General features: G+C 41.2%; 2 protein-coding genes across 2 annotated transcripts; both read right to left on the reverse strand.

Moving 5' to 3' along the window:
• Nucleotides 1–2,496, reverse strand: LOC102625245 (beta-hexosaminidase 2-like). Its single transcript, XM_006492715.4, has 2 exons — nucleotides 1,528–2,496; nucleotides 1–1,126 (listed from the first exon to the last, which is right to left on the reverse strand). The coding sequence occupies exons 1-2, from the start codon at nucleotides 2,339–2,341 to the stop codon at nucleotides 171–173; spliced, it is 1,770 nt and encodes a 589-aa protein (XP_006492778.2). The 5' UTR covers nucleotides 2,342–2,496; the 3' UTR covers nucleotides 1–170.
• Nucleotides 2,497–17,971: 15,475 nt separating this feature from the next.
• On the reverse strand, nucleotides 17,972–20,714 carry LOC102624960 (beta-hexosaminidase 2-like). The gene is made up of 2 exons (XM_006492714.4): nucleotides 19,822–20,714; nucleotides 17,972–19,178 (listed from the first exon to the last, which is right to left on the reverse strand). Exons 1-2 carry the CDS (start codon nucleotides 20,582–20,584, stop codon nucleotides 18,151–18,153), a joined length of 1,791 nt encoding a protein of 596 aa, XP_006492777.2. The 5' UTR covers nucleotides 20,585–20,714; the 3' UTR covers nucleotides 17,972–18,150.
• Nucleotides 20,715–21,462: the final 748 nt, after the last annotated feature.

The raw sequence follows: 21,462 nt of genomic DNA on the forward strand, positions 1-21,462 counted from the left end.
TTGAACAATCACAGGACTTGTCTTTAATCCATGGAGAAACAGGACAGTGCCATAGAGCTATGTTGATTTTGGGGCTAGTTCAATTAACTAGTATAATTATAGCAGCTGCGCAAAAGATGATTTCTTGCTGCTGTGAATGGCAAAGAAACAGCCCATAAACAAGCATATAGCTAAATTGATGCATGAACTGTGTTGCACATGCCTGGATTTCTCACACACCAAAGTGGCTGAATAGGCTCAGCACCAATCCCTCTACTCACCATTCTGTGCCTCCACTCATTCAACCGATCTGTTGCTTCCGCGTACCTCTTCTTGCCCGTCTCATCCCTGTTTCCTGACCACAGCGCCTCAGCCATAGCCGAGGTCCTAGGCCAAAGCCGAGAGTCCAGAACAGTTGGATCGGCTTGCTCAGACCATAATGCCACCTCCCCACCAAGCACCAATGTAGCCTTCTCCTCACTCAGCCCATATGTTATGTCATAATTGTATATCGTTTGCCATGTCTTAAACGGCGCACACCATGACCCTCCTTTTGATGCTGTGTCGCTACTAACAAGCTGATCATACTGGCTATCATTCCCAAGAAATCCTCCATGTCCACAATCCAAATAATAGTAATCTGCAGATGACACAATTGCCCTGTATCCAGCATCAACAATCTTTTTCGTGTTATTCGGGCCATTGTTCCATGTTTGCAAGATTGTGTACTTAGGATCAAGAATTGAAGAATCCACCTTAACAACACCATCCAATAAAACATCCTCCCAATAAATCACAGTGCGATTGAGGGAGGCAATGTAAGGGAAGGTTTCATTAACAAATTTTTCGAGCACTTGACTGAGACTTCCACCGTTTGATAGGAATGATTGAATGGTGGGATCAGTTTTCCAGCAACCAGGGGTGACTTCATCAGCTCCAGCATGGAAGAATGGTTCTGGAAACATCTTTACAACATCACTTATCACATTTTTAAAGACTTGGTAAGTCTTCGGATTCAAGGGGTTCAATTGGCCAGTTCCTGGCTCTGCTGCTAGCTTGTCTTCCCCTTTGCTTTCTGCTGGCCACCAAAACATGTTTGCACATGTTACAATTTCTGGGTATGCCTCTGCCCATGACCCTGTGTGGCCTGAAAATCAAAACACAATTGCTCACGCACTCATCTTTTCCTAAGCCATCAATGCAGCTTTATGATTAACGAAGAGAAATGAAACAGTTTTATTTCAAAGAATTGACAACATATTAGATTCAGCATGGCTCTTTTGCCTAGTAGTAATGCAAGAATTATGCCCCAGCAAGCTAAAAACAGGAGCCCCACCAAAACAGGGCACGTTCTTATTTTTTATTAGATTCTCTATTAATGTGAATTTTAGTCAAACCAAGTTCATGATTGAAAATTAATTAAAAAATTAAATAACATAAAAACAAATTTTACTCATATTGGCTAATTGCATACCATAAAATTATGCAAATATTAATTAGACAATCTCTAATCACATCAGACTTTTAAAAAAAATAATAAACACTCACCAGGAGAATCAATCTCAGGAATGACCCTGACACCATGATCCAGACCAAACTCAACAATCTTCTTCACATCATCAGGAGAGTACTGCATGTCATCGCCATAAGATCCTTTAGCAGCAAGCCCGGGTTCAGAGGGCAGATTCAACGGAAACGAATGAGAATCCGTAATGTGCCAATGAAACACATTCATTTTATTAGCACTCATGGCATAAATCGTCCTCATTATATCACCAACGCCGTAATAGTTCCTCGACGTATCAAGCAACAACCCTCTGTGGGCGAAGATGGGATCATCCCACACGTAAACACCCACCGGAACACGGGAAGGGCGGCCCCAGACGAGCTGAGAAAACGTCTCTAGACCTCTCATGGCGCCCCACGGCGTCTCCGCCGTCAGGTTTGCCGTGGGGTGGTCGCTGGGGATGTGGAGAGTGTACGACTCGTTGACCCCGTGGTGCAACGGCGCGTATAATCTGTGGATCATGATATGGAGGGCCTGCAAGGGTTGGGGAGGGGGAAGGGATAACGTGGCTGTTGACGGGTTGTTGACCGATGATGGAAGGTGGTGTTCGGTTTTGATCAAGGTGAGATAGCGGGCGACCGCAGAGGAGAGGTGGGGGTGGTCGTATGGTGGCGCGATGGTGAAAGACGGAGACAGAAGGCTGAGCTGGTGCTGCGGGGCCCATCTGACGAGTCTTGGTTTTGGCCATACGTCGATGGTGGTGGCAGTTGTCGATTGGACAGATGGGATGATGTGTAGCACTAGAAAGAAGATCAATGCAACAACGTTAGAGATGGAGATGTGACTTCTGACCATATTTTGGAGTCTTGTTCAAGTGCTGTGTGACTACGCTTGTGTTTTTGGTTGGTATTGGATCCTTATAATAGAATGAATGAATGAATGCTTATGTTTGTGCTGTGGAAATGTTTGCAGTTGTTTTTAAATTTTCAATTTGAAGTTTCTAACTTCGGTTTTGCTTTTGTTTTTCTTGTTTGGTCTTAATAGTTATCCTTTTCGCATTAATGTTGACACGTGTAATTAGCACAAGCGATGCAATTTTCTAATTATTCGAAATTCAGTAGTCTAATAGTGCTCTAGTTTAAAAAACAAAATGCTCTTTCAGTCTTAATGAAACTAACCTTTTCATTATAAAGCTTTCAGTATGGATTTCGAAGTACTAATTAAGTATGAGTTGGAGCAATTATTGTTTTTTTCTTAAATAATAATTGTTTGGGTGATAAAATATGACAACCACAATCAGGCTTTTTTTTTAAAAAAAAAAATTGATTGTGCTCGCCTTGCCATTTAAAATAGCTTGGGGGGAATTCGATGAGCAGGATTAGGCAAGGAGATGGATAAACTAAGAAGAGGCTCAGTTAAAGTCACTCCCTCAATCTTCTTAAAAAGTTCAAGGACGGAGCTCTATCCACAAAACCCATGATTCTATCATCTTATGGAGTAAAGGGAGGTGGAATCCTATAAAAAAAAAATACCAAATCCTAGAATGTAAGGGAGATTAAGGGTAAACTCTATCCAAAAGCTCCACTATACTGCAATCCATGGGGAGAGATTTGATCCCCATAAAACTCCTAAGAATGCCAAGTGTTGGAAATTTTTTGAAAGAAACTCCATCCTATCTTATTCCTTACATCATCTCAGAGGGTTGAATTTTGAAAAACTTTCTTCCTCACCCATATCTAACCTTCCTTATTTTTATTTCTTCTTCTTATTTTAAAGGAGAATTTCTTCTTATTTTATTTTTTTGATTAATTTTTTATTGATTCTTTTATACAAATAATTATATACCCTGTCAGTCCACGAAAACCCGTGATACTAACTTGAAAAATTTCTGACTCCCATGACCATTTTTCTGGTTACAAGTACTCGCCAGGATTGAACCGTGCTAGCTAATTTTTGCTCGGACTTCTTTGTAAAGGCAAAAATCATCTCTCCATATAAACAAATTCAAATGTTAATGTTACCAACATGACCAGATTATTGTGTCAACATTTTGGCTCTGTCTATGGGGACAGTAGGAGAAACCATTCTACTGGAGCAACAAAACCTATGTGGGATCAAGAGGAAAAAGTGAGCACAAAGAGGGTGAATTAAGGATGAACAAAAGTGATGATGAAGCAAGGAGGGAGATACCCAAAATTGATAAGAATAAAACTTAAGGGTAATCGCCCACAAAGTTAGGGAGCAAGCGATAAACGAAAGAATGAAGCAGATGAAAAAAAATGGATAGTCTGGCACATTGTTACAAGAACTAAGGGAAGAATAGAGAAGCCTCAATACAAGGAATTCTGCTAGGAGTACAGATATGCTAAAATCAAATAACAAGAGACAAGTACCTGAAAGACCAGGAGTTGTTGTACCAGTGCCACAAGAATGGATGATCTTTTTAAAAACAGACCAAACCCCACTATAGAAGTGCGAAGAGAGGAGAATATCAAAGAAAGAGAACTGAGAAAATATCTATCATGTTGATGCGAGATTCTGGTTCTCTGCTCGACCACGACCAGGATCTCTCCTCAACTAACTAGACCACGACCAGTACCTTTCCTCGTAATACTTCTTCTCCACAGACTCCTGCATACATAGAAACAAGTCAGAGCACGCCGGGTGTTTTCTCGGGGTAAACCCTCCGACGCTCAAGTCAGGAATGTAGGCTTTGCCTTTCTGGGAAAAACGGCCACTAATCTTATGGCTCTTTTCTTAGATCTATCAATCGAAAGTTCTCTTTTTTTTTCAGTTTTAATCTCAAAAAGTCTAACTTTTTACCTTCGTTGGCTACCTTTTTATAGGCTTATCTTGAGTTCAGACCTTCCCTCAATCCACGCCCATTAACTTCCCACCTCTCGGAAGTGGATGCCCCGTTTCCGTAATCGTGGGTGGTTGCATGGCCTTCGTGCCTTGATTCTCGGGTTGGAGAGCACGTCTCGCCAACTGTCGTTGACCGGGTCTCTTCACCTCAACCCTTAGCAGGAATGACTTTATGCTTCTAATAGGAGACCGGCCTCACGGATGGCATATTCGTGGACGAGCAGAATATTCCTGCTCCTGTTCCCCTGCTACCAGACTTCTGTAAGATATACCTGCTCGTGGAACCCCGCTACCAGTTATCTGCTCATCACGGCTGGTCTTGTCGAAGTACATACCCCAAATATCGGTCCCCTAGTTTCTGATGTTGGGTAACATAGTGAGCCGACAGTAGAAACTCGATAGTTTTGGCTCGTGCGGGATAGGAAAAGGCTGCCAAGAGTCGTGTTGCATTTAATTACGGATAAGGTGAGGTGGCAGAAATCTACCCCTTCATTTGAATTTCAAACCGATGGTTACGAAACTCTTGGATTTGTGCCGTGAAATGTTGGCAGCCCAAAAGTTTGTTCCTCATTAGGAAAACCCAAAACCCCCAAAAGAGAAACTCGTCATTTACTCTGTTTTTGTCTTTCCGACGAACGAGTATCGGCATAAAAGCTTCCATCCCTGTCTTCCATCCTTGTCCCTCTCCGACTGAGCTATAACTTCAGGTATTATTTTTATTTCCTCGGTCTTGGATAGTTGTAGACAATTTCTTTTCTCTCTGTTTTGTTTGGGTAGTGTTTGGTGATACTGCTCTGGTTATAGTTTAGGGAATGTCAAAAGGCAAAGAGAAAGTTATTAAGATTGACGACGACGAGTTAGACTTCTTGCCTAGTCTGCTCGTCAGTCCTGCCTTTGACCCCGGGATCCCCTTAGAACCTATTAGATCTAGTGTTGGGACTAGTGCTAAAAGGATGTCCCCCCAAACAACTTCCTCAATTGGCAATAGCGGTGACGAGGGTTCTTCTGGTTCCGAAGACACCTTGAGTGAAGACCAGGAAAACGATTCTGGTGAAATGTCTTCACCAGGAACATCGCGACCAGATAGGAAGAGCACAGTAGGAAGTAGAACTCTATCACAGCATTACGCTATTGATTTTATAACGTGCACGACAACAGTAGACGAGCTTGTTAATCTCCGGGTTAGGTACGACATTCCTGATGATATATCCCTTAGGATCTTAGGAAAAAAAAGATACTCCTAGCCGACCTCCTAGGGGGTACGTTACTCTGTTTTTGGAGAGTTTTAAATTTGGGCTGAGGTGCCCCCTGCAACCCTATTTTGCCCGAATACTTAATGGGTTGAATTTAGCTCTTGGTCAGCTGAACCCCAACAGGTGGAGAGTACTCTCTAGTCTGTTCATACTGTGGCATAGATGATGACAAAGCAAGCCCACAGTTAATGAGGTGAAGCACCTGTACCAGCTAAAGAGCAGCCTTAAAGACGCCGGCTGGTATTACTTCCAATCAAGTACCAAGACCAGGAAACTTATAACTGATCTTCCAACGGGTGGTGGTGGGAATTGGAAGAAAAAATTCTTTTTTGCTGGGGTCCCTGGGGTCAAGTTGTGCAGATTGACGGGAAGGATTATCGTGTCCTACCTCGTTTCGTGGTCCCAGGTTGCCTGCTCGCTTTAGATGTCTTGTCTCCATAGTTATTCTCATTTTGCTGATTTGTCTCTAACCCAATATCTGTTCGCATTGTAGGTTCTTGAAGTGTGCACTACCCGCTTAAACTTGAGCCGCTTAAGCGGGTCGAGGCTGTGCTGGCCAACTCATGTTCGAACTGAGAGTTGCTAACTTCTTACAACTTGGTCGAATCTGGTTTGGTGTCCACCGACCATAAGATGGAGAATGCTGTGATCCGGGCTCTGAATTAGAAACGTTCTTGACCTCATGCTGCCAAGCGGGACCAGAATAAATATGCTCCCACTGCGAAACGGGTGAACATTGTGCAGCAAGCTCCCCCTTTGAAGACTCTACCACCTCCCCCTACCAAAGCCAGAGAAACTAGTGGAGCAGCCGCTGACCCCGCTTCCTCTTCTCCACCAGCTGGGCCGAAGTCTCGCTCATCTGACAGCCGAGTAGAGCATCTAATCCCTTAGATCAATGAATTTTCTAGGCTCGTGAGCAAGAAGAACTTGGAAGATTTTGACGGCAACACTCTGGGCGAGCTGGTGGGGGCTATGCAGTATACTGCCTTTCACCTCGGCTGCATGACCACTTACTATAAGGCGAAGGTCGGCCGCTATAACTGGAAGATGAAGGAGGACATTCAATCGGCCAAGACCAAAGCTGATGCTGCTGAGAAGAGAGCAGGAGACCTGAATCTCGAGAATTTAAAGTTGATAGAGCGAGAATCTCTCGCTCAAGCTAAGGCCATTACCCTTAAGGAAGAGCTTACTAAAGTCAATGAGGATCTACAAAGGTAGAAGGCTATGTACGAGGCTCAGATCAAATCTCTCCGGGATTCCCACCAAGTTCAGGTCGAGAACTTGGAGAAAGAGGTTGACAACCAATATGACCAGGGACTTCGGCATTCTTATCGCTGCATCATGGCTGTCCTCGGGAAGCAGCATCCTGATTTGAAGATGGACGAGCTTGCTGCTTGTGCTGCTCAGTATATGGATGAAGAGGCCGCCAAAGAAGATATCGAGGAGGTGAAGCCAAATGCCACCGAAGAGAGAGCCTTTCCTCTTCATCCAGTCCCCGCTGATGTTGCCGAGGCAAATACCCCTCCTGGGGCAACTAGTGAAACCCCCCCGCTCCTGAAGTAGAGCAGCCAGTAAAGAAAAACCAGCTTACTGACCCGCCATCCTCTTAAGCACGTCTTGTGTTGTAGTTGCTTTTTGAACATTGTATGTTAATATTAGCAGCTTTGCAAATTACTAGCAGATTAATAAGAATGTTTTTACTTGCTTTCTCGTATTATCGTTACGATTTATTTATTTATTCGAGCAAATCCAGGTATGCTTGGCTTCCGGTCTCGTCATAGGACAGGCTTCAAGACTTAGCCTTTGCATGCCTTAGAAAATTTTTTTCAATGCTTGGGAGTCTGCTCGCCTTTGCTTGGTCGAGCAGATCCTGGCAAGTTTGACTTCTGGTTTCACCGTAAAACAGGTTTTGAGACTTAGTGAGCCTTTGCATGCCTTCGAAAATTTTTCAATACTTGGGATTTTACTCGCCTTCGCTTTGGTTGAGCAGATCCTGGCACGCTTGGCTTCTGGTCTCGTTATAAAACAGGCTTTGAGACTTAGTGAGCCTTTGCATACCTTCGAAAATTTTTCAATACTTGGGATTCTGCTCGCCTTCGCTTGGCCGAGCAAATCCTGGCACGCTTGGCTTCTGGTCTTGCCATAAAACAGGCTTTGAGACTTAGTGAGCCTTTGCATGTCTTCGAAAAATTTTCAATACTTAGGATTCTGCACACCGTTGCTTGCTCGAGCAGATCCTGGCACGCTTGGCTTTTGGTCTCGCCATAAAATAGACTTTGAGACTTTGTGAGCCTTTGTATGCCTTAGAAATTTTTGTATGCTTGGGAGTCTGCTCGCTGTCGCTTGGTTAAGCAAATCCTGGCACGCTTGGCTCCTGGTCTCGACATAAAACAGGCTTTGAGACTTAGTGAGCCTTTGCATGCCTTAGAAATTTTTCCAATGCTTGGGAGTCTACTCGCCGTCGCTTGGTCAAGCAGATCCTGGCACGCTTGGCTTCTACTCTCGCCATAAAACAGGCTTTGAGAATTAATGAGCCTTTGCATGCCTTAGAGATTTTTCTAATGCTTGGGAGTCTGCTCGCTGTCGCTTAGTCGAGCAGATCCTGGCACGCTTGGCTTCTGGTCTCACCATAAAACATGCTTTGAGACTTAGTGAGCCTTTGCATTCTTTAGAAATTTTTGTAACATTACAGCTGACTGAAATTCCTCATCAATTCATTAAGTGCTGAACTCGGCTTACATGAGATTGTTTTGACATAAAATAAATAACAACGAGCGCGAATAGAAATAACTTTAAAACATGAACAAGTCTTACTGGAAATATTTCTTGAAGTGCGCTACGTTCCATGGGCGTTTCACCTCATGGCTATCCGTGCGAACCAGCTTGTAAGCTCCGGGTCCAACTATCTATTTGACCCTATATGGCCGCTCCCAATTTGGTCAAAGTACTCTTTGAGTCGAGTCTTTTGTGTTCTGATTCACTCTCCTTAACACCCAATCTCCGACCTTGAACTACCGTACATTCACCTTCTGGTTGTAATACCGAGCAACCCTTTCCTGGTAGACGGCTGATCATTTCGATGCTTGCTCCCTCTTCTTGATTAGCAAATCCAAATTCAAGCACATCTGGTCGTTGTTCTCCTGCTCATCGAAATGATCTGTCCGGTGCGTGGTCGTCCCTATCTTGGCTGGTACAACTGCTTCATGTCCGAAGGCCAAGGCAAATGGAGTTTCCCCAATTGCTGTTTTGTAGGTTGTCCTGTATGCTCATAATACACCTGATAACTCATCAACCCATGCACCTTTTTTTATTGCCAACCTATGGCATGTGACCTCACGGTGGATTCCTGGCATGTCTTCATGTGTCCAAGCAAATATATCTACATGAGCTCGTAAGCAATGCACCAGCTCCTGCTTCTGCTCATCTTTAAGTCTCGACCCGATTCAGACTGTTTTTCCTGGATCATCTTGCTGCAAGCTTATTGTCTCCAGTTCCTCTACAAGTTTCTATCTGCCATTCTTGGCTCCCACTCGGGTATCAAGGGATGTAATCTGCATTGCTTCCCTTACTACAGTGGAGTAACAGCTTCGGGTGATTCTCTGGTCTCTTCGTACCACTCCAACTACCCCATTCACCCGGTACTTGAGAGCTAGATAATGGTTGGAAAGTACCGCCTTGCTCATCCTCAGAAATGGACGACATAGAATCATCTAGTAAGGACCCTCTTCGTCGATCACAACAAAATCTAGTATCATAGTCCTTTCTGTTAGGGAGCTACCAATTGTGATGGGCAGCTCGACCACACCCAGAGGGACCAGCCTTCCTCTTCCAAATCCCTTCAAGGAGGTATTTGTGTGCTCCAACCTCAAGTATGCTATTCCCATCTCCTTAAGAGTTGACTTGAACAAAACATCGACCGAGCTTCTGGTCGATGCTTCTTGTGTCTACTAGAACTCGGTCAAACTTCGTGCTAGCAGCGGTGACTTTAATAATTAAAGCATCCTCATGTGGATATAGAATCCCTTCTTCATCCTCATCTGTCCACATGATTGAAACTTACCTGACTCTTGTTCGCTTGGCTGCTGGGGTGTTGAAAAATACCTCTTTGCTAGTCATGGCATACTTGGCGTAGTTCTTCCTCGACATGTTGGAGTCTCCTGCCAATGTTGGGCCCCCAACAATCACTCTTACTATAGGCTGCTCGTGGCTCAAGTTTCTATCACTCTGCTCCCCTTCACATGTCGAGGCCACCATTGGAAAAGTCTCATCTATAAACTCATCCACGTATCGATTTCTCACCAAATTTTCAATCTGGGTCTTGAGATCTCTGCATTTTGTTGTGGTATGGCCATGAGTGCTATGGAACTTGCAATAGCGTCCCCTATCCCTCCTGCTGGGTAGCTTTGTTATTGGGCTAGGGAGGTACAGTAATCCCCAGTCCTTTATGGCCTCGTACACCTCGTCTAGGAGCATCTTCAAGGAAATATACCGCTCATAGTCCTGGTTCTAGTCAATCATGTGCACTGTCTTTTCCCTGTTTGTACCGTTCTGAACTAGAGGAGGTGGCAGCGCTTCTGGTTTGCTCCCTTTACCACCATAGGGGTGTCGATGAGGATGACCATATACCGAGTCATGCCTTCTCCAAGGCTCCCTAGCTGGTGAACGAGGAGGTTGCGCCCTACTGCGCTGATACTGTGATGGCCTCTGATGAGGCTGGTAAGCGGTAACCCGACTTCATGTACCACTACCTGAGGCATGGTGGTCCCTCCTCTTGATCGGCCCATTTCCTGGTAAGGCTCTCTTCTCTTTCATTCTCAACCCTTCTAGCTGGTCTGTCTTAATCCGTGCTGCTTTTTCCTCCTCAATCTTTATGTCCCTCTTAGCCTGCTCGTAAGCGGCTGCATACGTCTGAATAACTGTGCTCCTCAAATTGTACCATAGCCTTCCTATCTTCACCCTTTCTTTCAATCCCCTTAATGCCTGAGGATGGTTGAAGGCTCCCAAGTCGAGGATAGCGCGATGGAACCTCTTGATGAATTCCCGAAGAGTTTCTTCTTTCTCCTGTTTCATGCTTTTTAACTCCATCATGTCATCTTCCAATGCCATTGCCCCACAAATTGCTCTGTAAATTCCTGACACATCTGGTCAAAGGATTTAACGCTTTCTCGAGGAAGTTTTCGGTACCACTCACGTGCTCGTCCCTGTAGAGACAGCGGGAACACCCTGCATTTTTGAGCTTGGGATAATCCTTGTACCACAGTTATGTCGTTAAAGCGCTCTATGTACACCAACGGATCGGTTCGCCCTGATTACTTGAGGTCTGGGAGGCGAAAATCTATTGGAATGATTGCTCTCATGATCTCTGCCGAGAGCGGGAATTCTCCATCCAGCATTATCCTCCAACCAGGTACTCTGCTCCTTCCTTGTATGTCATCAATTACCTGCGCTAGTCTACGCACTTCTTCCTCTAACTGTACTGCACGACCAGGGTCACGTGCTGCAACTTGATCTCGCTCTTGCTCTACATCATGTAAGTGTTGCTTGAACTCCGTTTCCTCTGCATTCGCCACCCCGTCATCATTATCAAAAATCTGTCTTCCTGGGGATTGATCTTCCCCTCTATGGATTTCTCCCCATAGAGATAAGTTACCTCCCTCACCACTAAATCTCCTGGTGGTCTGACTTCTCATCATATCATCGTGCCCTGGTGTCATTCAACCACTTCTCACCCTTGCCTCATGGATTCCCCTTCGTTCACTCCTCAGCTCATGTAGGATGGTTGTCAGAGTCTCCATCTGCTTTTTCATCAATTCCATCCGGTCATACATGGCTTTTTCCCGTGCTTCATTGGCTATCTCCCTCAACGTCACGGATTCGTTAAGCCTCATATCACCTCCTTGTGCACTACTTCCTCCTACATCCAGTGTTTCTTCACTTGCTTTACTCCTCCTCTTTCTGTCAACAGAAGCTTTTTGATTAGCTCCCCACAAACGGCGCCAAAATGTTGATGCGAGATTCTGGTACTTTGCTCGACCACGACCAGGATCTCTCCTCAACTAATTGGACCACGACCAGGACCTTTCCTCGTATCACTTCTTCTCCACAGACTCCTACGTACATAGAAACAAGTTAGAGCACGCTGGGTGTTTTCCCGGTAAACCCTCCGACGGTTAAGTTAGGAATGTAGGCTTTGCCTTTCTAGGAAAAACAACCACTAATCTTATGGCTCTTTTCTTAGATCTATCATTCGAAAGTTCTTTTTTTTTCAGTTTTAATCTCAAAAAGTCTAACACTTTTACCTTCGTTGGCTACCTTTTTATAGACTTCTCTTGAGTTCAGACATTCCCTTAATCCACGCCCATTACCTTCCCACCTCTTGGAAGTGGATGTCCCGTTTCCGTAATCGTGGGTGGTTGCATGGCCTTCGTGCCTTGATTCTCAGGTTGGAGAGCACGTCTCGCCAACTGTTGTTGACCGGGTCTTCTCGCCTCAACCTTTAGCAGGAATGGCTTTATGCTTCTAATAGGAGACCGGCCTCGCGGATGGCGTATTCATGGACGAGCAAAATATTCCTGCTCCTATTCCTCTGCTACCAGACTTCTGCAAGATATACCTGCTCGTGGAACCCTGTTACCAGTTATCTGCTCATCACGGCTGGTCTTATCGAAGTACATCCCCCAAACATATCAGATGCAGAACGTTCACATTAGCAAATGGCAATGCAAATTGAAGTGTAAAAACCTACCATGAATTATCGAGAAGATGGAAGGTCAAGAAAGGACTCAAAGTTAGTCTGTATTATTAACAAAAGTCATGAACATTATAATTCCAAGAGACTTTTGCTTCCAAGCCTTCGTTATTGTGGGAAGAATGACACCTTGATGTAAATAGAGCAATTTAATGAGATAACATGAGTGTAAGGTCTAACATCATTATAGAAGTGCAAAGCATTCCCTTTGACATTAGAAGGGCGAGCACAAAATTGGTATAGAAAATTATCTCGAGACAACATTAAAATATTTAGCCAATTATGCAAGGATTTCGCTGAGCAATTTAAGAGCACCGTGACTCTAGAAGATGACACGATGGAGCTTATGAGTATCAAATAGGGTGAGACGAAAACTCTTAGGAATTTTGTGGAAAGGTATCATAGCGTCATCTTGGAGCTTAGTGCTTTTAGTTATCCGCAAGCTTCGAGGGCGCGAAGGTAGACAGGTCATGGTATAACCTGATGGTGCCAACAATTAACTCTTATATAAAATCCCATGACCAAGTAACTAGAATTAGAAGCAAAAAGACAGATGAGCTGCGGAGATGGGAAATAAGGGCTTAAAGGGGAAGTATGCCAATTAGGTATCATGATGCAACATCAGTGAGTAAGAACAACACTACGAGGCCAACACCTTTACTCACAGCAGAATGTTCAGGCTAGGCTCCCATCATTTTGCCCAACAAGTCTAATCATCAACACAACACTGCATCAAACCACAAACTAATCATACAAATTGCTAATGGCATGCTGAGTAGAGGAAACAAAGTAGACTATTTAAGACAAGTAAAGATTTTAAGTCTCAAAACCTATTTGGGTGAGACAAGGAGCCTAAATTTGTTAATTTAGCTCACATATAAATAAGTGAACAAAAATCTAAGAGCACGAAATCTTTCTAAGCAAGTGAAAGTTTCAAGTTTTAAAACCTGCTCGAGTGAGACAAAGAACACAAACTTGTTAATTCAGCTCAGCCATGATTAGACGAGCAAAAAGATAAAAGCACAAAATCTTTCTAAGGCAAGTAAAGGTTTAAAGTCTCAAAACTACTCAAGACGAACAAAGAGCCTAAGCTGGCTAATTACGCTCTCCATCAATAAGTGAGCAAAAATATAAGCTCGGCCATCAATAGAAGAGGCAAAAATATAAGAGCACAAAATCTTTCTAAAACAAGTGAAGGTTTCAAATCTAAAAACCTACTTGGGTGAGATAAGGAGCCAAATTTGCTAATAAGGTTCAATCATGATTAAACGAGTAGAAAGATAAAAACGTGAAATCTTCTTAAGGCAAGTAAATATTACAAGTCTCAAAATCTCGCTAGGATGAGAGAAGGAACCTAAACTTGCTAATTTAGCTTGGCTAGGATTAGGGGAGCAGAAAGATAAAAGCAAGAAATCATTTTAAGGCAAATAATAATTTCAAGCTCAAAATCTGCTCAAGTGAGAGAAGGATCCTAAACTTGCTAATGAAGCTTGACCATGGGTAGGGAGCAAAAATATAAAAGTAGAAAATCTTTCTAAGGCAAGTGAAGGTTTCAAGTCTCAAAACTTGTTTGGTGAGAGAAGGAGCCCAAACTTGCTAATTTAGCTCGCAAGCAGAAAGATAAACGTTTGAAATTTTCTTAAGGCAAATCCATATTTCAAGTCTCAAAATTTACTTGGAGTGAGACCAAAAACCAAAAGTTGCTAATATACACGTCAAGACTAGGCAAAAATCCATAGAACTTATCAAGACTACGAGAGAACTCTGAAAACCTATAAAACTTGTCAAGACTAGGTTAGAATCTGTAAAACTCGTCAGGGCCAAACAAGAACTCTAAAAAACTATAAAACACGTTAGGACTAGATAAGAATCTGTAGAACTCGTCAGGACTAAGCCATAACTCCATAAACTTAGAAAACTCGTCAGGACTAGGTGAGAACCCATAGAACTAATCAGGACTAGGTGAAAACTTCATTAACCTCTAAAACTCGTCAAGACTAGATGAGAACCTGTAGGCAAGAACTCCTTAAACCTATAAAACTCACCAGGACTAAGTGAGAATACGTAGAACTTGTCAGGGATGGGTGAAAATTCTGTAAACCTATAAAACTAGTCAAGATGGGAACTAGGCGAGAACTCATTAGGACTAGATGAGAACTCCATAAACCTATAAAACTCATCAAGACTAGGCGAGGACTCATAGAACTTACTGTCAATAAGCGAGAACGCAATAAGCTCGACATGGGCGAGCAAGAGCTTATTAAATTCACGATAAATAGGCAAGGACCTAAAATACTTATCAAAGTAGGCAAAAGCTTATTACATTCTACCATGGATGAGTAAGAGCATAGTTTAAACAAGACCACGAATATGTGAGTAGAAAACAAAAGCAAAAAACTTACTCAAAGTAAATAGAAGTTCTAAATCTTGAAACATAATTCAAGAGAGGTGTGGTTGTCCCTAGTAAAAGGATCCTCTTTATGTCCAAACAAAAAGCGGATTCACCTTGTCATAGCAAAAGACGAAGCATCCCTAATACAACTAGAGCTAGTAGTAATGGTTCAACTTGAGTTTAATCTCTTTTGTCCTTTTGCTCCTTCATATAGGCAACCATATCTCTAGTAAGGTCATCCATCTTCAAATTAGAATGGCCTTTTCAAGGAACACCATAATGCAATTATAGTAAAACTTAAGGGACAATATTGTAACTATTGTCAGCTTTCTTTTCTAGGGCCTCAATACGGTCTTTTAAACTAACAATCATTTCCTGAGATTGGGATTTAAAGGACTTCATCCACTACTCAAATGAAGACTTCTAGTTGCCAAGTTGAGTCCTTAAGTCTTTTAATGCCTTCTTGAACTTAACAATTTTGACTTTAAGCTTCGCTTCAGCATCTCAATACTCTCCTTTTAAGTATGGATTTTGATCTTCATCTTGTTGTCATACCTTAAAATCCGCTTCTTATAGTTAGTCGCTATGTAGTTTAGGTAGTAAGAGCTATATCGAAAGGCATTCAGTAGTTCAAAAAGGGTGCAGCCTTCTATATCCTTTTTGTTGACTATTCTAAAAGTAGATCTTAAACTCTAGTGAGGAGAAAATCTGGGGATAAAACACAAAGAGTTGGGAAGTGGTAAGCAAGCCTGGTGAGTAATATTGGCAGAAGGGGGATTTTTAAACATATAGTTTCCAATTTGTTCATTACATGCTCAATACTAGAAACCAAGGAATTGGTGTCTGGATAATAAAATAGGGTGATCACAATCAGGGTTTCCTTGAAGCTTGATGGTGCTTACGTCACCATTTAAAATAGCCTAGAGGAATCTGCCGAGGATGATAAAGTGAGAAGGGGGTTAAACTGAGAAGAGATCCAGTCAAAACCATTCCCTCAACCTTCTCTGAAAAATGGGGACTCAGCTTCATCTACAAAATCCATTATTCCGTCATCCTATGGAGTCAAGCGAGGTGGAATCCTATCCAAAAAAACCCATAATCCTAGAAGCTATAGGGGATGAAGGGAAAACCTTATCTAAAAGCCCCATTATACCGTAATCCATAGGGAAGGATTTGATCCCCATAAAACCCCTAAGAATTCTAACAATTGGGGACTTTTTGAAAAAAACTCAATCCTATCTCATTCCTTACATAAATCTCAAAGAGTTGAATTTTGAAAAACCTTCTTCCTCACCGATATTTATCCTTCCTTATCTTATCTCTATTTCTTCTTCTAATTTGAAGGGAGAGTTTCTTCTTAATTTTTCTTTTTTGGTTCATTTTTTATTGATTCTTTTATACAAATAACTATATCCCCTATTATTCCACGAAAACCCAAGATACTAGCTTAAGCTTTGGAGAGTTAATGCTGGAAAAACTTTCGGTGCCCTTGACGGTTTTTCTTGTTGAAGATAGTTCCTAAGGTCGAATCGTGCTCGCTAATTTTTGCTCAAACTTCCTTGTAGAGGCAAAAGCCATCTGTCTACATAAACAAATTCAATTGCTGGCATCAGGATTTAGTACTCACTAGGGTCGAATCATACTCGCCAATTTTTGCTCGAACTTCTTTTTAGAGCCAAAAAAAAAATCTCTCCACATAAACCAATTCAAATGTTGGCATTAGTATCTGGTAGATAGCCCTCACACCGACACAATTAGATTTGGCATCAATAATAATAAGGAGTGCGCATAGTGATTTCCTAGCTGCAACTAGCCTCAATCTATTGTAATTTGATATTTTTTTCTTTATTTATTGCTAACAAGAATTACAGTAAAAAAGAAAGTCTTGTGTGGGGCGAAAATTGCTATTTATTTTCTCTTTTAATTATAAAATCTATCTTTATGGAAGAATGAATTTAGAAAACTATTATTGCTGCATTGCAATGAATGAATGAGTCTCAAATCCACACAAAACTATAATAAAAGGGTAAGGGACATAGTCTCCCCGCCCCCCACAAAAAAAAAAAAAAGAAAACATATAAAATAGACTCTCCCATAAATCAAATTCCATAACGAGATTTGGAGATTAAAGATATGACCAAAAAGAGCATATGTACCGTGTAGATTGGACCATGTCTGATAGCGTTTTAGTCAAGTCAATTTTAACAAAGAAATAAAAAAAAAATTCCTATGTTAAGTCAATTCTAATAAAGAACTAGACTTAAACAGAATTTTCATCTCAATTTCTGTCATTTCTTTTTCCAAGTTGGGACCCTTTCTTCCGTCGTGTCTCCATGTCTTGTTCACTTTAGACTTGACCGTTTACTTGAGTCTTGGTTACTCAAACCTTTTCAGCTGATGGGTTTATTTTGTTTGTTAAGAAATATTCAATTTTTTTTTAAATTTTATTTCTTTTTTTTGAATAAATTTTCTTTTAATTCCTAAATTTTAGATTAATTACCTAGTTAGCTCCTATATATATATATATATTTTTGAATGATAGCTCCTATATTTTTTAAAATCACTAAAATATCTATGTTATTACTTCTATAACGTCTAAATCGTATAGGTATTATAACATTTTTAAATTTCAATCAAATCTAATATAAAATATGTGTAAAGTAGAAAATAATCAAGTAGATTTTATCATAATTAGATATACAACATAAGTTTTTTGAGTAATTTTTTTTAAATAGAAAAAAATTAGACAAATATTCAAACTGTTACCACTAAAGGAACATTTACTCTTTTTAATTTACATATCACTTACTCCATTTCACTTATATACAAACATAAATTAGGAAATTCTCCTTTCAAATATTGGGATGAAGGAAACTTAACTAAGAGCCTAAAACAATAAATTTGACTTGCTTCTAAGTTAAGAGCCCAAATCAATAAATCAAACTGAACTGTTCGCATGGAACTAGATAGTGCATTAATTTTTAGAATCAACGCCACCAATAAATACTTTTAACTTTTACATCTCATTTCTCTTGCAAAAAGTTTTTGCTAGCGATATGATCTTAATAAATCTTACAATTCAAGAATGTCTTAAGAGGTTTCGACAGCACCAATCCACCATGTCACGGGACCAATATCCGATAATATTTTATCACATATCCTGTCACAGTTAAATTTTAAAATCATTACAAAAACATCATAGATATATCGATCCAGAGGAATGGGAGTTGAAATTAAAAGACTCATCAATTTTATTGAAACAACTAATGCAATTAATTAACTAATAATGTCCACTGAATCATTACAGTTCTTGATACTTCTCGGTACATTAGAGGGACAACTAGTTAGCTTTCAATTGGCATTGGGATTCCTTTAACAACAAGAATCTTTGTTAACCTGTGTTTCTTCAAGAAGAATCAGCAAAACCCTTAGAACCCACGGAACCCGTAGAAAGTGTCACATTTTCTTCATCATCCCCCGAATTATATGCATGAACAGTGTTACACATTCCGGGATTTTGCAAGCACCACAGTGGCTGAATAGGCTCAGCTCCGATCCCTCTATTCACCATCCTATGCCTCCACTCGTTCAGCCGGTCCGTCGCCTCGGCGTACCTCTTCTTCCCCGTCTCATCCCTGTTTCCGGACCACAAGGCCTCCGCCATAGCCGAAGTCCTCGGCCACAGCCTGGCATCCACCACCGTCCCATCAGCCTGTTCCGACCACAACGCCACCTCCCCGCCCAGCACCAACTCCTTCTCCTCCTCAGTCAACCCTTCAGTGATGTCATAATTGTAAACCGTTTGCCACGTTTTAAATGGGGAGCACCAGGACCCTCCGCCTGCGGCTTTCTGAATCTCCGGAGGCTGATCATACAAACTGTCATTTCCGAGGAATCCCCCGTGTCCGCAGTCCAAGTAATAATAGTCGGACGATGACACAATCACCCTGTACCCAGCTTGCACAATTTTTTTGGTGCTCTCAATACCATTCTTCCAGGATTGGAAAATGGTGTACTCAGGATAAAGATACGATGGATCAACTTTAATTTCATTATCCAGGATCACATCTTCCCAGTAAATCGCAGTCTTGTCAAGAGCAACAATGAACGGAAAGACAAAATTGATGAATTTTTCCAGGACTTCGCTCAGGGTACCGCCGGTGGATAAGAAGGATTGGATTAAGGAATCGGATTTCCAGCAAGCCGGAAGGATTTCATCGCCTCCTGAATGGAAAAAATTTTCCGGGAAAATGCTTGCAACATTCTCCAGGACATTTATCATGACCCCGAAGGTTTTTGGGTGCAAGGGATTAAGTTGTCCGGTTCCAGGCTCGGAAGCAAGCCTGTCTTCCCATTTGGTGCCTGCTGGCCACCAAAATTTGTTTGCACAGGACACTATCTCTGGGTGAGCTCCTGCCCATGATCCTGAGTGGCCTGAAATTACATTACAAAAAATTGAAAGTTTTTAAGGAACAGTCTTTGCGCACGGCTGTCTGATGGGAACATATCATATGAATTATAAGGAGAGAAAAAAAAAAGAAAAAAGGCTATGATTTTGTCAAATGGGTAGATAAAGTGACAAAAGATTTTTTCCTACTGATAAATGTTGGTCTTGAATATTAACATTAGTTAGATTTATTCATATTTAGAGTTAAAAAGACAAAAAACAAAAACAAAAATAAAAATAAATACTACTTTACTTTAATTGTGGATATTTTCTCTTTTACCATGTTGATGACTGATGAGACAAAATTTGTTCCGTTTCAAGTTACAAAACAAGAGAAAATTTTTTCTATCTTGTGGCTTAAAATTTCGGGTAATATCAAAATTAAAAACTCATATTCAAACAGTTTGAAGATAGCATTACATTATTTTTTAACTTCAGCTTTTAATTTTAAAAAAATAAAATAAAATTGTCAAACAGAAACGTTTTTCATTTTTAAATTACTATTTTTGAAAGACATTACCAGAAGCATTTTCGAATCCGAAAAACATCAAACTCAAAACAACAATTTTCAATGTCTCATTTAAAAAAAAAATTGAGAAAACAGTGTCTGGAAAATAACATCAAACTCACCAGGAGTGTCAATTTCCGGAACAACCCTGACACCATAATCCAAACCATATTCAATAATCTTCTTCACATCACTAGGAGTGTACAAGTAGTCCTCCCCATAGGATCCCTTGGCGGCAAGATTAGGATCAGACGGCAGCAACAATGGAAACGAATGTGAATCCGTAATGTGCCAATGAAACACATTCAATTTATTTGCACTCATTGCAGAAATTGTCCTCAGTATATCATCAACTTCATAATAGTTCCTCGAGGTATCAAGCAACAACCCTCTATGCGAAAAGAGTGGCTCATCCCACACATAAATGCCAACCGCCACACACGACGGATTCCCCCAGACCAGCTGGGAGAAGGTCTCTAGGCCCCGCATGGCCCCCCATACAGTCGAGGCTACGAGGTAAGCTGTGTTTTCGTCGGAGGTGATGGTGAGAGAGTAGGACTCGTTAACACCGTGCGTAAGAGGGACAGAAATGTTGTCAACAGATATGGAGAGGGTCTGTAGGGGAGGAGATGATGAAATGTTGATGGATGGTCTAACCAAGTGATGGTGGTGCTCTGACTTAATGAGTTTGAGGTAACGGTCAACGGCAGAGGAGAGCTGGGTCTGCATTGGTGCTTGGATTTTGAACTCTGCAGCAAGATTTGTGGCTTCAGGTTTTGGCCATGAGAAGATTCTGGGTTTCGGCCAGACATTAATGGGATCAGATTGCAAAGACAAGAGGCAAAGTTGAGAAAGGCTGATGAAGAAGATAATGGCTCTTGCCATTTGGATTGTGCAATGGCTGTGAGAGAGAATGAGGGAGGTGCATTTGCATATAAACAAGGTGCAAAATTATCTTCTGTTTGAGGAGAAGTTTTTTGAATGGCTGTCGTTTCAGCTTGCAATGATAGGCCACGGTACAACAGTTAGAATCTGTATATCAAGTTCCAACAAAATTTCTAGAAAGTTTTGGCAGCCGGGTAGCAGGAATTTGTCTCCACTATTCTCAAAAAGTAGAATATTTATCGAAATACACCCTCACACTTCAAAATTCCTCGTATATGCCTTTTTTAATGTGCAAATACCCAATTACCCTCATCCAAATCTTCTAAATCATGGTCGAGTACACAAAGCCTATGCTTCTGTTGCTGTTACTTCATTCTTCTGCTGCTACTTGTTCTATTATTAACTTTCACTGGAAATTCACCGAATTTAAAGTGATTTACACTTGATTTTTACTTCACAAAGAGAATTTAGGATTTATAATTGTTAGAGTTATATGCTTTAGGATTTTAAAAAACTAACTCTTGGTCTTTGCAGAGTTGTACTTCAACTGTGACTCCCTAGCTAACTAGAAAATCAAAGAAGTTTGTCTCCCTTTCAAATTCCGTCAATTCTTTTTTTTTTTTTTAAAAAAAAAACAAATTACAAATTTTGAAAGCCAAAGTAAATCGCTTATCGACAGTTAAAACTCTAGGCCGGTTTGTTTATTATATGCTTTTACGAAACCATGACATGTAATCATCACTGGGGAAACCATGGCATGTAATTATCACAGAGGAAACCATGGCATGTATGTAAACGGATCCTTAGTAATTAAGAAAGTGTTATGGAGTGTTCAAGATTTTGAATTTTTGAAGTAAATAAACTTTTGATTTGAACAA

This window comes from Citrus sinensis, chromosome 3 (assembly GCF_022201045.2).
Source record: "Citrus sinensis cultivar Valencia sweet orange chromosome 3, DVS_A1.0, whole genome shotgun sequence".
Classification (NCBI taxonomy): domain Eukaryota; kingdom Viridiplantae; phylum Streptophyta; class Magnoliopsida; order Sapindales; family Rutaceae; genus Citrus; species Citrus sinensis.